The sequence below is a fragment of the Arvicanthis niloticus genome, chromosome 3 (genome assembly GCF_011762505.2).
Source record: "Arvicanthis niloticus isolate mArvNil1 chromosome 3, mArvNil1.pat.X, whole genome shotgun sequence".
Lineage (NCBI taxonomy): Eukaryota > Metazoa > Chordata > Mammalia > Rodentia > Muridae > Arvicanthis > Arvicanthis niloticus.
In genome coordinates, this window is record NC_047660.1 from 19,526,424 (window position 1) to 19,540,191 (window position 13,768).

Below are 13,768 nucleotides of genomic sequence, written 5' to 3' on the forward strand. Positions count from 1 at the left end.
TCACATTTAGAGTTGTTTTAAAGTTTGGCTTTGTTGAAGTTGCTAAAACTCAAGATTGTTCTTATGTCCTTAAAGTGTAACCTAAATTTCCTTTTCTTTTTAAGTTAAATGTTCACAAGAAAAAGTGATCTTTTAAAAATTTATTAAAATTATTTTGACTATAGATATTTTTCTTAAGTACTAAATAATTGGAAGGAACAAAGATGTATGATTATGTTTTTTATAATGGTGCTTCAGAAAGAAATGGTTTAATGAATGATAATTAATGTTTCTAAAATGTCACTTGAATTAGATAGTCCTTTGTACTGTCAATATGAGACCCAGTCCAGGTCATCCTTATATCCTTATTTCCACATATGTGGAACACACGCAAATAAATGTCAGTGACAGTGTTAACCTTGATTTTATAGCAAAGGTGATAGAAAAATGTTAACTTAAAATATTGTTGTTTCCTATTATTTTAAAAGGAAGCAAACTTATTTTCATTCAACATATGTTTACTAATCTTTAAGATATGGCATAAAAATACTTTAAAGATTACTTTAGTAGAACTTCTGGTAATCCATTTAAGATTATTTCTAAATGCTCAGTTTATATAGGAATAAAAGATTGGATTTTTTCTTTATAAACTGTACTTGAGATAGTAATGTGTGGAAGAGGAATTGGAAAAAGTAAAATGTCCAAACAGTTAAAAATAAATTTTCTCATGCATTTTAGCTTTAATTACTTTTGTTCATTATAGTGTTTTCATTTTGTGAGCTTTTCTATGCACATGCAAAATGTTTCTCCTCAGGCCCCCTTGTATTTGCTGGTCCTATTTTTATGAACCACCGAGAACAGGCTCTAGCCAGACTCAGATCCCATCCAGCTCAGCTAAAGCATAAACGGGACAAGCACAAAGGTATTTGGTCTTCTTTACCACCTAGGTGGGATGCTCTCCAAATTTCTTCCACTCAATTAAATTTTGTCTCTGGGAAAATGTACAAAACTGACTCTTCTGCTCTGTTTCTGTGGTGTAGCCTGAGGAGAAAGGACTGCTCTAAGTGGGACTGTCCTTTGTGGCTGTGCTGCTTCTTTCTCTCTTTGTTGTTGGTGTGAACTGCAACAAGGAATGTGTTCTACACTCTGTCTTTTCATTTGCTTTCCTCTTTCATAGGCTTTAGCGGCATCACTCCTAACTCTTTTTCTTCTTTATTATTTGCCTTTTGAAGGTCACAATGTAAGATTTTTAGTCCAATGCTGTTAACATGGTATGTCATCTACAAAATTATTACATACAGTGTGTAAAACTGTTAAAATTGCCAATATATTTTCTGCTATTTTAATGTCAACAACATACAAGAATATAGAAATGCTTGTTATTTGAAGGCCAAGTGGAAACATCTATAAGTAGAGAGTAAAGCATAGAGACGTATTGTAGTTTTTGTGAGAGAGAGAGAGAGAGAGAGAGAGAGAGAGAGAGAGAGAGAGAGAGAGAAAGAGAAAGAGAAACACAGAGACAGAGACAGACAGACAGACTGACTTGGAATTTCCTTCTGCATCATTTATTTCTTAAGCAGAGTTCTAAGTATAATTATTCTAAAGTATGCTTATATTTGTTGGTTAAACAACCAATTGTATCTTGGTTAACATCAGATAATAATATAGACAATTTTTTATTTATGTGTAAATTGTATCTTGAATTTTAGCATGCGAACCAGGTACTCACTCATCATTGGCTAACGCACCTTATTTTTGCTGTTTTCTACAATGCCTAAGGTAGGGCTAATGACTGTTGAAAGTTTTACAAGTTCCTTTTGAATAGACAGCTTAGTCTAATTACTCTATCTTGCTTTTTTTCTTTTGCCTAGAGACCTTTAACCTGTGTTTAAAAGTGACATTCATGTGAGACCTGGCAGTCATGCACACTTAATTATCTGCCCCTCTCGGCTCTTCATTTTTCCACTCAAAGTACACAAAGCAGGGATTTTAGACTTAACATATAGATTAACTTCATATGAAGTATGAATATATAATATATGTAGTAGAAACAGGTGTTTTAGATGTATTTATATTAGATATTTACTTATTATAAGATAAAGATTTGTGTTTGCTCTGTTTACTGGGTGAATCATTTCGGTGAAGTCTTAAATCACTTCTCTGTGCCACTGGATTACGTTTTGTAGAGTTGTAACAGTCTCTTTGAGAAGGATGTGATATTACAGACCCAGGTTTGTTTGTTCACTTATTTTTCTTGGTTTTATAGAGTGAGATAATTTCATCTTTTTACTTCAAGAGGAATGCAGTGTTAAGTTATGAGATGGTATTCTATCTGTGTAAAATATTAACTCACCACCTGCTGCTCACTATGCTAACTGTCCACCTCCTTATTCACTGCCTGCCTTTTATTCCTCTCTATTGACTACTCTTACTACTTTTCACTGTCCCCATTATTTTTTAAAATGCTTTGACCTTTAGTTTACCTACTAGTTTACTGTGCTAGTTATCTTCTGACATAAATGTAATTCTGTTACATATAGGATGACAACAGTTACAGTTCCTGACTTGTGACTAAAGAAGTCTAAAACTAAAGAAGGGCTAAAACTAGATCTATTAGGAGCAGTGCTTTCTAAAATAGAAAGCTGGAGAGCTTCCGGCTGTTCTGAAGAAGTTCAGAGACGCTCATAGGATGGCAGGTTTGATTACAAAAACCGGAGAAGAAGAAGGAGAAGAGAAGCTAGGTGATGAAAGAGAGAAAGAGGGGGGAGACAGGGAGGCAGATATTCATGTATCTCCACCAGTCAAAGATAGTTGTTATATCTAGGTTGGTCAGTGGGTTACACCTCTGATTGAACAACTCCAAACTTATAAAGCCTATGATTAACATTTTTTAAAAAAAGTGTATAAATGAAAAAAGGAAAAGGGGGCATGGGATAGGGGTTTCCTAAGGGGGGTGGGGGGGGGAATGGGGATAGGGGATGCCATCTGAAGTGTAAATAAAATATCTAATAATAAAACAAAAACAAAAACTCCACTGTGGAAGACTGAATCACTGAGGAGAATTCTATACAACATACAGTAGGTTGCGATCATAAACTAGATTTCTAAAGGATTCTTGGATTAGCATTTTCTCTAGCTACATATCAAAGTCAGGGAAGTTTGTCGATATGTCATATCTAGTTAGAAACAGCTGAATTATTCAAGAAATAGTCTTGGAATCTTTCTTAGAGTGGCTGATGTGACGTTCTGAAGACATGCCGCTAAGCACCTGGGAGTGTTCTCTGCTCTTTCTGTTTGAGAGTGTGTCTTAGGGCTTTCATCACTGTAAAAACGCACTATGACCAAGAACCTAGGGACAACATTTAATTGAAGCTGGCTTACGGATTCAGAGGTTCAGTCCAGTATCATCAAGGCGGCAGCATGGCAGCATCCAGGCAGACACTGTGCTAGAGAAGGAGCTGAGAGTTCTGAGCTTGTTCTGAAGGCAGCTAGGAGAAGACTGACTTCCAGGCACCCATGATGAGGGTCGTAAAGCCTATCTACACCCATAGAGACACACTTACTCCAACAAAGCCACGCCTACTCTGACAAGGCCACACCTCCTAATAGTGTTATTTCCTGGCCCAAACAAATACAAACCTTCACAGAGTGCCACAGAGTATAGTGGAAGCATGAGCTTTATTTAATTGGGGTTCAGTTTTCATTCTGTGTCTTTCATTTACTTAAATCACGCATCTGTTCTATATTTGTTAGTCTTTTTAGGGTCTTTATTTATTTTAAAAATAAAAATAATTACAGCCTACATTGCTATAAAGATTATATGAAAAACATGAGACATATGTAATGTTTGCACATAGAAGTCTTCTATGATTCTTAGCCACTCAGTGGCACTCTTTGCTTTCATTTTAGAATTCTCTTGATGTATAAGACTCACAATGTCATTAAATATGTAAATAGTTTATATTTAGTAAAGATTTAAGGTGTTGGTGATTTGATAACAGAAAAAACACATGAGTCTTATTAATAGTCAAAATCGACATTAGTTCCACAATTTATGATGTGGACTTGTTGGTAACCCTTATGGTGTAGTAAAATGGTCAAAGAATACTGTGTTGTTGGACTGCTATGTTGATTAAAGCAAACAGTAACAAACAACAGTGGTGAATATTGATTGAATACTTTCTTTCCATAAATTACTTTGTTTAATCCTCCAAAGAACTTTGTGAGGTGTGCACCATTGTTGATATTTTACAAGTGGGAAAGCTAATGCAACAGGCCTAGTGTCTAATTGTGACTCCCTGGTGGGATTGCTATTCAACCACTTATCCACAGTGGCACTGAAAATTTTATAGTGTTAGCACAAATCAAGTACTTAAGACACTGCAATTACCACCTCTTTTGGTTTTTTAATTTAACTATGTTGCTCAAAGCACTCACTGTGTTCTGTGATCACTTTTACGTTTTTTTGACTAAAGTTAGCTGAAAAATACATGGCTTTATGTAAGAATTAAACTTCAAGTTTATAATCCTTTAGATGCTAAGTCTTATTTCTTCAACACAAATATGTTCAGAGAAGATAAATGCAATGTTTTAATTATACATCTGCCAAGATGTCAGTTTTATTATCATATGATAGGTATCTGTTAACATTGATTAGAAAAAGACAGTTATGGTCATGCTGAGAAAACTATAATAAGATTATTCAGATTTTTTAATTAATTAGTTTATTTATTTATTGTAACACAAAGTGAAATCCTTTGGTTGTTCATTAGTCTTTTTGAGTAGTGAGCTTCACATACTTGGCATTGCTGAATTTCACTTGCTGATGCTTGATTTGGATTACATTTTGGATGCTTACTAAGTACTCCTTTTCAAAACCTAAAAAACATTAAATTTTATAATTATATCATTTTTTTAAATGAAAACCCCAATGTGTGTTTGTGTGTGTATGAAGTCTACAAGTGACTATGACTCATCCTTATTTTTTATTACTACTTTCACAATCTGTAATAATTAAGCTATGATTTTACGTATAGGGTGTTTACATGAACTCTTAACAAAATGCTCCTAGTAGAAGTTGTATATCAAATAAAATCTTTTATTCTCTTATATGAATTTTATTTAATAAATTATTAGGCCTTTAGAATTTTTTCTTCTGCATTATTGTACATCTTTTGTGGGATTTGTATCTGTGTTAGCCTCCATCTCATAGGAAGAGGAAGATATTAAAGTCAAGGTAGAAGTTTCTAAGTAGACAGAATATACTTATATAGTGGAATATGTTTTATTAAGTCTGGTAAAATCATATGAAAAGAACTACTTTCATTGTAAATCACACTTGCTTTCAGTAAGTATATATTTTACCAGTTATGACAAAGTTAAAAAGTTTATTCCCATCTAGTACTTGATTTAAATAAATAACCCTTGGGAAAATATATATTCCTTTTTTGTGAGACATTTAAATGTGTTCCACTATCTTCCAAGATTAGAGAGAAGCCTTTAAACAAAGAATACATTTTATCTGAACTGAAACAAAATACTGGAACTTTTTAATTTGCTTTTTCTGTGATTTAACAGACAAACTCACATTAAAAAATTTAGCAAAACAGGTATTATTTGTTATCCTATTATAGTAAAACCTCTCACTAATTCAGATATAGTATTTGTGATATTTTTAAATAAAATTTCAAAGTAATTTCTTCCTCTGAATTTTCAGGGTCATACTTTTAAGGGGAATCCTGTCTAAAATCACTAGCTTTTCAAACCAAGGGCTCAAGAAATGAAGGATTCCTTCAACGTGCCTTCAACCTCTGGGTCCAGCAGTTAATTCTTGTATGTTAAAGGACTTTCATGTTTATGGTACATTTTAATATACTGTCAGCATATTTGAAGTTTAATATAGGTGAATACATTTTTTTCATTGTAGCATTTAATATGTAACCTATATTGCTTGAAGATAACAAAACTGAACGTTTATGTACATATTCTGTAATTAATACTTCTTCATTAAGTCACATGGGCCCACCCACTTTATGTTATTCCAAATTAGTGAGTTTTACCATCCAAGTGTTAGAAAGTGTTTAACGTATTCAAGATAAAGTCCACTTACAGAAAAGAAAGTCATACTTGAGGACAAGTTTGTGTTAACTAAATATTGATGAAAGTAAATCAGAGTGAGTGATTTATTGATGAAAATGATTGTTGATGAAAATGAAAATTAAATGATTCAATGTTCTTGTATTTAATATTTTAAAGAGGCTAATAAAATCCAGAATTCAAACTGTTTGTCTGTAAATTCACATATGTATCTGCATGTTTAATGCACTCGTTTAATGTTTCTGTGCAGCAGTGGAGTGGTTCAGCTCAGCTGACCTGTTGGAATTCCTTCTAATTTCATACACGCTATGTGAAAGGAAATTGAGTATTGATAACATAAAGGTCACATTTTAGTATGTAATATATAGTTTTTGTTTCAAAAAGGAAGTTATCTGTTATTTATACATTTTTAAATTCAGGTATTAAAATTCTAGAATGTGGAAGTTATGGTTAGAACGTCATATAATTTCTAAATCAAATATAGAAGGCAGTGATTGAGAGAAGCCTAAAGAGAGGTAAAAATTATAGATAAACAAACTAAAGACAGACAGAAGGAAGTAGAGCAGACAGAGAGCTGGCTAACTTCAGCAGGTGAGGGAGGCCACACTGGAACATGAGAGGAAGGCAGAGGAGCAGTGGGCGAGAAGAGGCCATTGAAGGCCATTGAACTGCAGGTCCTGAGTCAAGCTCTCTGGTCTTCATCAAGTTTCTTTTTAAGTTTAGTTGCCATCCTGGTGGGCAGAAAGACTGTAGCCTTTCTGAGAGCTGGTTAAGAAATCTGTCATTTGTGAGTCTACTAGGATTTTTTAAAACAGCAATTACTAACAGTATTCCTAAGTACAATTATTGTTAAATGACATTGCATGTAGTTATTTTTTTATTCAGACTAAATTCTTCCATATCAAATTTAAATTTCACATTAAATTTTTATTTTCATAACTTAACTGTGCACTTTCATTACACTCCTAATTAGCTTACTAGGTTTTACCAGATCATATTTATTTATTACTGATTTAGTAGTCTATAACAGAAGTGTACTATATATCTATTCAGACTGGCTTCCTTGAAGGTAGTTTCCTAATCTATCTCTTCTAACAACTACAGGGTCTTCTTACTCATTTCTTTTAACATTTTTCTCTTTCTCTTCCATAGTAAACTGATTGAAGTTTTATTGTGAGTATGAATAATTATGTATGTGAATTTTAACATTTTCAGATGGAAGTGGAGAGAGAGGGGAAAAGGACGCAAGCAAAATCACAACCTACCCTCCAGGCGCTGTGCGGTTTGACTGTGAGCTCCGGGCGGTCCAAGTTGGCTGTGGATTTCATCACTCAGGTAGCAGCCGGAACCTTAGGGTATAACGTCCTTTTTACAATTGTGTATCCCTTGCTTACAGTTGATAAACATCACTTGTTATCTGCATGATAATGTACAGCATCTCTGTTTTTTTAAAGTTTTTATTGAAGAATCTTTTAAAACCTATAGCATGAAAATAGTGTTGTGCTTGTCAAAAGACCTAACTTACAGTTTGTCTGCTGATAAACTTATTTTCTTATACAGTTCAGGAACTTACAGGAGATGAAGTAATTCTTGAAATGCTTTTCAATTCTAAAATCCTATGGCATTCAGATGTTGTCCCATGTTTTATTAATATTGAATTAGAAATTATATCATTTAGTAAGAAAATGAGTAAAATAATTAGATTCTTAGTAGATTATTGACACTGCATTTAAATAGCCTAGGTTGCACTATTCAACCTTTTTAAAAAGTTGAAAGTTAAGTGAATGTGTTTCCTTACTTGGTCAGACCTTGGCAAACCTTAGCTCTGTTATGTTGCTGATGCTGTCTAGACCACCACCCGAGCTGCTGCTCTCCAAATGGTCTAGATTAGTGAACAGGATTTTATATGTGCTTACATGTTATTAAGATAAACTAACATATATCATTAAATGTTAATGTTATTTAGTGCTATTTATAAGAGGTTTCGATTTTATTATGGGAAGCATACATTTTATGACCTATAAAACACTCTGCAGAACTAAAATTTTTTAATTTCCATTAAATGTAGAATTATGTAAGCCTTATTTATTTGTTTGTTTGTTTGTTTATTATTTTTTGAGGAAAGATCTCACTATGTACCCCAGGCTGCCTTAGAATTCAGTTTTTAGATGAGGTTAAACTCAAACTCACAGAGGTCCACTTGTCTGTCTCCCCAGGACTAGGATTCAAGGTGTGTACTACCACACCTTGCTTACTTATTTTTTTTTTAATTTTTTATTGGATATTTTATTTACATTTCAGATGTAATCCTTTTTCCCCCCAATCCAGGAATCTCTCATCCCATTCTCTCCCTCCTGCTTCTGTGAGGATATACCCCCACCCACCCTCCCACTCCTGCCTCCCCATCCACGAGTTCCCCCATACAGTGTATTTCGATCATCCCTCAACTCTTCCTAGGTCTGCCACTACTTCCTTGTCCACCCAGCCTTCTCTGTCTCTCTGTCTGCCCCCCTCCATTTCCCTCTCCCTCTCCCTCTTTTTCCCTCCCTCCCTTCCCATTAAGTTCAATTTGTATTACCCAAAGACTCTTCAATGTGAGACTTGTCCTAAAGTTAGGGTTCTCATCCTTAAATAAAATGACTTTCCCTCCCCCAGCTGATAATAAGCTGATAATAATAATAATAGATCATCAGCTTTTGGGGAACTCCATGACCACCTCCCCTGCTTCATGGTAGAATTTTGTCTTGCTTGGCTTTTTATGGGTCTTGGTCATACTGTTGCAGTCACTAAAAATCCATTTGTATATCTGTTCCTTTGTGTCTGGAAAATAATATTTCCTTATAGTCATTCATTACTTCTGGCTTTCTAAGTCATCCTACCCACTGTCCTATGTAGACTGCTGAGTCTCTGAGGGATGGATGTGATGTTGATGTCCCATTTAGGTCTGAGCACTCTGAAGTCTTGTATTCTCTGTAGGTTGACCAGTTGTGAGTCGGTTTGCTAACTGCCATCTACTACAAAAAGATGGGTGTTGAAAGATGCCACAATACATGTATATAGCCAAAGTCATTAGGATTTGTTTTTATTAAACAAAGTAATAGTTGTAAAAGTAAAAAAACAAACAAAAGTCTCCTCTGTGTCCTATGACCTTTCTAGCCACAGATTGGCTCTGCCAGGGGTGCCAGGCATGTTTTTTATTTCATAGGGTGGGTCTTAAATCCAATCAGAATTTTGGTTACAACAAAAACATTCATGCCACTCCTGCACCAGCAGGAATATCGTCCCTAGATACTGTAGCTCACAGGGGTCTAACCTGGGTAACAATTATGATTACTTTCTCTTTTGGGTTGTGTGTATAGCACCGTGAAAGCCAGCCAAGAGGGATGAAGCTGTCAGGTCAATTCTTGCTTGATTTTTCCAGTTTTTATAGTTAAAGTATGTATAGTGTGTTTAGCAGTAGAGTTTTACCATCAAGTTCTAGAGATGAACTAAGAGCATTAAAGGAGCTTGTAATATTTAGATGGGCTCTATGCGTCAACAGTGGAGAACAATTCAGAAAGAGTCATGTGTCTGGCACTGGGGTTTTGGTTTTGTCATTGTCATTGTTGTCATTGTTGTTGTCGTCGTTATCATCATCGTCGTCGTCATCATCACTATTTTGTCAGCATGTGTTTTCTAGTTGTGATGCTATCCTCCACTATAGGGTAACTCAGTTTAACCTGTTTTTGTATGTGTCTATTTGATAGTTTCTATATGGCATTTTCATGGCTTGCAGTGTAAGCTTTCCCTCCCTATAGCTCTTGCCCCACTGTGCCCTCCCAGCTAACCCTCTCTCTGACCTACTATGAATGATGACAGACTTGACAGTGAAAATTACACTGTACTGCTAGGACAGAAATGTAAAGTGCTTATAATAAAGATATAAAACTATTATTTTCAGTGGTTCTCATGGAAAATGGAGACGTCTATACATTTGGATATGGGCAGCATGGCCAGCTGGGACATGGGGATGTCAATTCCAGGTACTGACCAACTTTATTTTAATGTATTCTTTTTTTTCATCTCCCTTTCCTTTCTCTTCTTTCTATAGTTTGATATCTCTCTCTCTCTTTTTCTCTCTCTCTCTTTTTCTCTCTCTTTTTCTCTCCCTTTCTCCCTCTTTCTCTTTCTCCCTCTCTCCCTCTCTCCTCCTCTGTGTGTATGTGTGTATGTTTTCGTTTGTTTGTTTCTGTGTGTATGTACATATTGAACTAATGCACTACTACTGTTTTTGAAAACCTAGCTGTAGAATTATGTGATGGCTGCTGGTTCTGTGGTTGAGTGCTTATATGAAGTAGTTGATTTGGAGTTAGTGTGAATACTTGATAGGAATTTTATATATGAGAGTGAGTAGGATACTACAAAACCAACCATATTCTTTACAGATATTCTTTTCCCAAAGTTCCACATGGCAATAGGAAAGAGAGTGAACATACCTAATTGTACTACAAAATAAAACAGAGTTTGTAATGTGACTGTGAGTGTATCTCAGTGGCAGTCATTAGACCAGTAGAAGCAGTGGACTCAGAGGAGAAGGAAGTAAGAAAGTGGGTGCTCTCTGATATTTATGGCACAGAAAGTTTGATTATGACAGTTACCATGACTGTTGTTGATAATTAACTGGTAATCACACTGGAGCCTCTGACACTAAGATATGTTAGAGTCTCAGTCATGCATGAAGAAGAGCACCTTCTGAAAAGTCATACTTGATGCTTGAATGTCATTCTGCAAATAAATACTTGCCAAACAACATACTTGAAAAAGAAATAGTGATAATTCTGACTACTCAGATTCCAGCCTTTGGTTATTCTAACTTTTATATGGGGTAAAAAGGCTGTGGTGTAAAACAAGATCCTGGCCCTGCTTTGTTGCTATGTAAAGTCTGTTGAAAGATTATTTATATCAGCTTCTAAAATGAAAGGCTACCTAAAACCCAGGTTTTTCTGATTATTCTAGTCAGCATTATTCATGAATTTATGAGTTCCTGAGGTAACAAAATCAAAGTAATAGCTTAGTACTTTTGATAGCTCGATTTTATCATCTTCAGGAAATACTGGTGTTGAAACAAAGTTATTTTGTACATTAAACTCTAGTACGATCTAGTTTTTAATACAGTAAGCATTTATTTATTTATTTTATGTGTATGGATGTTTTGTGTACGTATATGTCCATATATCACATGCTTGATTGGTTGTCCCAGAGGAAGAGACAGAGCTGCAGTTGATCTGGTTCTGAGCCACTGTGAATGTGCTGGGGACCAGAATCTTGGAATTCTGTAAGAGCAACTAGTGATCCCAACTGCTGAGTCATCTCCAGCCCCATGAGATCTGTTTTAATTTCTTAAAATTGTTCTTTTTTAGCATGAACAGTGTTTCTTATGCTTTCATGTTAATGTGTAGCTGGAAGATCAATACATGTTTATAGAGTCAAAAGCCCGAGCTCAGTTCCGGGACTTGGAATCCCCTCAATCCCGGAGCTTGCTGAGAGCTCAAGGCTTGAAAAGCCATCAGTCTCTGAGTCTGAAATCCTACCAGTCCCTGAGCTCATTTGAAACTCGGGACATGAAATCCTACCAATACCTATCCTGGGAATCTCTACCTTGGAAAACTCTACCCCTAAGAAACCCCGTACAAGCCTACCTTCTACTTAGTTCCCTGCTGTTTCTCTCCCTCGCAGAGGCAGCCCCTCTCCTGGGTTTTCCCCAGGAAATCTTTTGTTCAAAATCTGTTGTGTGATGTGCCTTTGTGGTAGTCCTTGGACTCTGCCAGCCAGAATACCTTTCCACTCAGAGCTGTAACACGTGTACATATGATTTTGCAGAGCTAAACTGGGTGACAGCAGTCTGCCTACATGATACCATAGTGGATTAGAAATTCATCCAACTGAGAGAGAAAAAGAGAGGGGCCAGACATGGAGGCAGATGTTCACATGTCTCCGCCAGTCAAAGATAGTTGATATATCTAGGTTGGGTATTAGGTTTCACTTCTGATAGATATTGAACATTGCCAAATTTATAAAGCCATTGGTTAACATTAAAAAAATTGTATAAAAGCAAAAAGGAGAAGGGGGTATAGGATAGGGGGTTTCTAGGGAGGGGAAATGGGGAAAGGGGATGGCATCTGATATGTAAATAAAATATCCAATTAAAAAAAGAATAAAAAAAAAGAAATTCATCCAACACTCCTAATCTTAAGCAGTCCTATTTTGACTTGAAGCTATGTGTGACTTGCAAAAGATGTTAATTAATTCAAAAAGGAGTTTACCACTTATTTGGAGGAGTAATTACACAAGAAATAAAGCCTCTGTAGCACACTTATTGATTACCACAAAAACAAAGCATGTTCAGATGTTTAGTAAAATTAACATATGTAGTTGGATGTATTTTTAAATGTTTCTAGTGACCAAGTATACATTATTAGTAATACACAATAAACTATGTTGACTAACATAAGGAGACTACTATAGTGTATATAGTGGTCGGTTATGGAGGAGACATTACTGCCATCTCCTTAGGTGAGTCATGCTGTCCTAATGATTTAGTTAGTTGAGTGTCCAGGCAGGGTGTGTATTTGAGTTTTATCTTTCTCTTCTTGTCCTTGTACTCAGATACACTTAATTATTATAGAAAATATAATATACAAGGTTCACATCCTTGCTTAACCACCTCCTACAAATGATGTGATTGTAATTTTTTTTGAGCTCTAGTTTTCAGGTCCTGTCTAACATTGCCATATGTATTTAATGTATGTACAGTGCATGGGATGCACACATACACAGGTTTTATGTTATTTTTTCTTTTTCTCTTGCTTTTTAAATAGTTTAATAAATGAACTCCTAAGTACCGTAGACAAAGTTCAAAGAACCTATGCTCCGAGTCCTGCAATTAATCTTTGGAGACATTTTGTAAGGTCGTCAGATTGCCACTACACATATTGGAAATTAGTGAAAGCATTTTATATGTCCGTGATTTATAAACTGTAACTATTCTAGGAACTCTTCCTTCAGTTCCTGTTTGCATTGAACTAGATGTGCGCATGAGGACATTAATTCACAAGTCACACCTCTAAAGTGGCAATTGTTCACTTATCCAAACTCACTGTCCTCAGAGTTGTGAGTCAACCTTTTCACTGTTCTTCCCAATCTTATTACTGTGTTCTCTAGTTGAAAACAAAGTGAAAAACAAACTATCATCTATCTATCGATCTATCTATCTATCTATCTATCTATCTATCTATCTATCTATCATCTATACATTCATTTATTTATAGGTATGGCCTTTCTGTTTTACTCTCCTTTTTTGCCTGCCTATATGCAGATAAATTTTTTATTTGAAAATTTAATTTTGTTCACAGTGGTTTTAATACACAGTTTTATTGTGATAAGTTACTTCAGTCTAGTGTGAAGGGTCCTATATGGCATTATTACCTTGATACTCATAAAGTGCTGAAATGCACACACAGGTACATGCACACGCGCACACACACACACACACACACACACACACACACACACACACACGTGTACTCGTTCACACACATAACTGAGTTTATCAGGCTGTACTTTCTACATCCTTTATTCTAAGCCTTTTTCCATTTTCATTTTATTTCTTACTCAATTTAGAGATTATTTCATTTTTTTCACTCTTAACAGTATG

General features: G+C 35.3%; 1 protein-coding gene across 14 annotated transcripts in view; it reads left to right on the plus strand.

Moving 5' to 3' along the window:
- Nucleotides 1-13,768, plus strand: part of Mycbp2 (MYC binding protein 2) — a 222,594-nt gene that overhangs the window by 72,392 nt on the left and 136,434 nt on the right. For 13 of the 14 annotated variants that reach the window (XM_076930602.1, XM_076930603.1, XM_076930607.1 and 10 more), the window contains exons 18-20: nucleotides 794-901; nucleotides 7,291-7,410; nucleotides 10,016-10,097. In XM_076930602.1, coding sequence (XP_076786717.1) covers nucleotides 794-901; nucleotides 7,291-7,410; nucleotides 10,016-10,097 — 310 coding nt within the window. The remainder of the gene's footprint in view (nucleotides 1-793; nucleotides 902-7,290; nucleotides 7,411-10,015; nucleotides 10,098-13,768) is intronic. The other variant, XM_076930608.1, reaches the window with a different exon arrangement.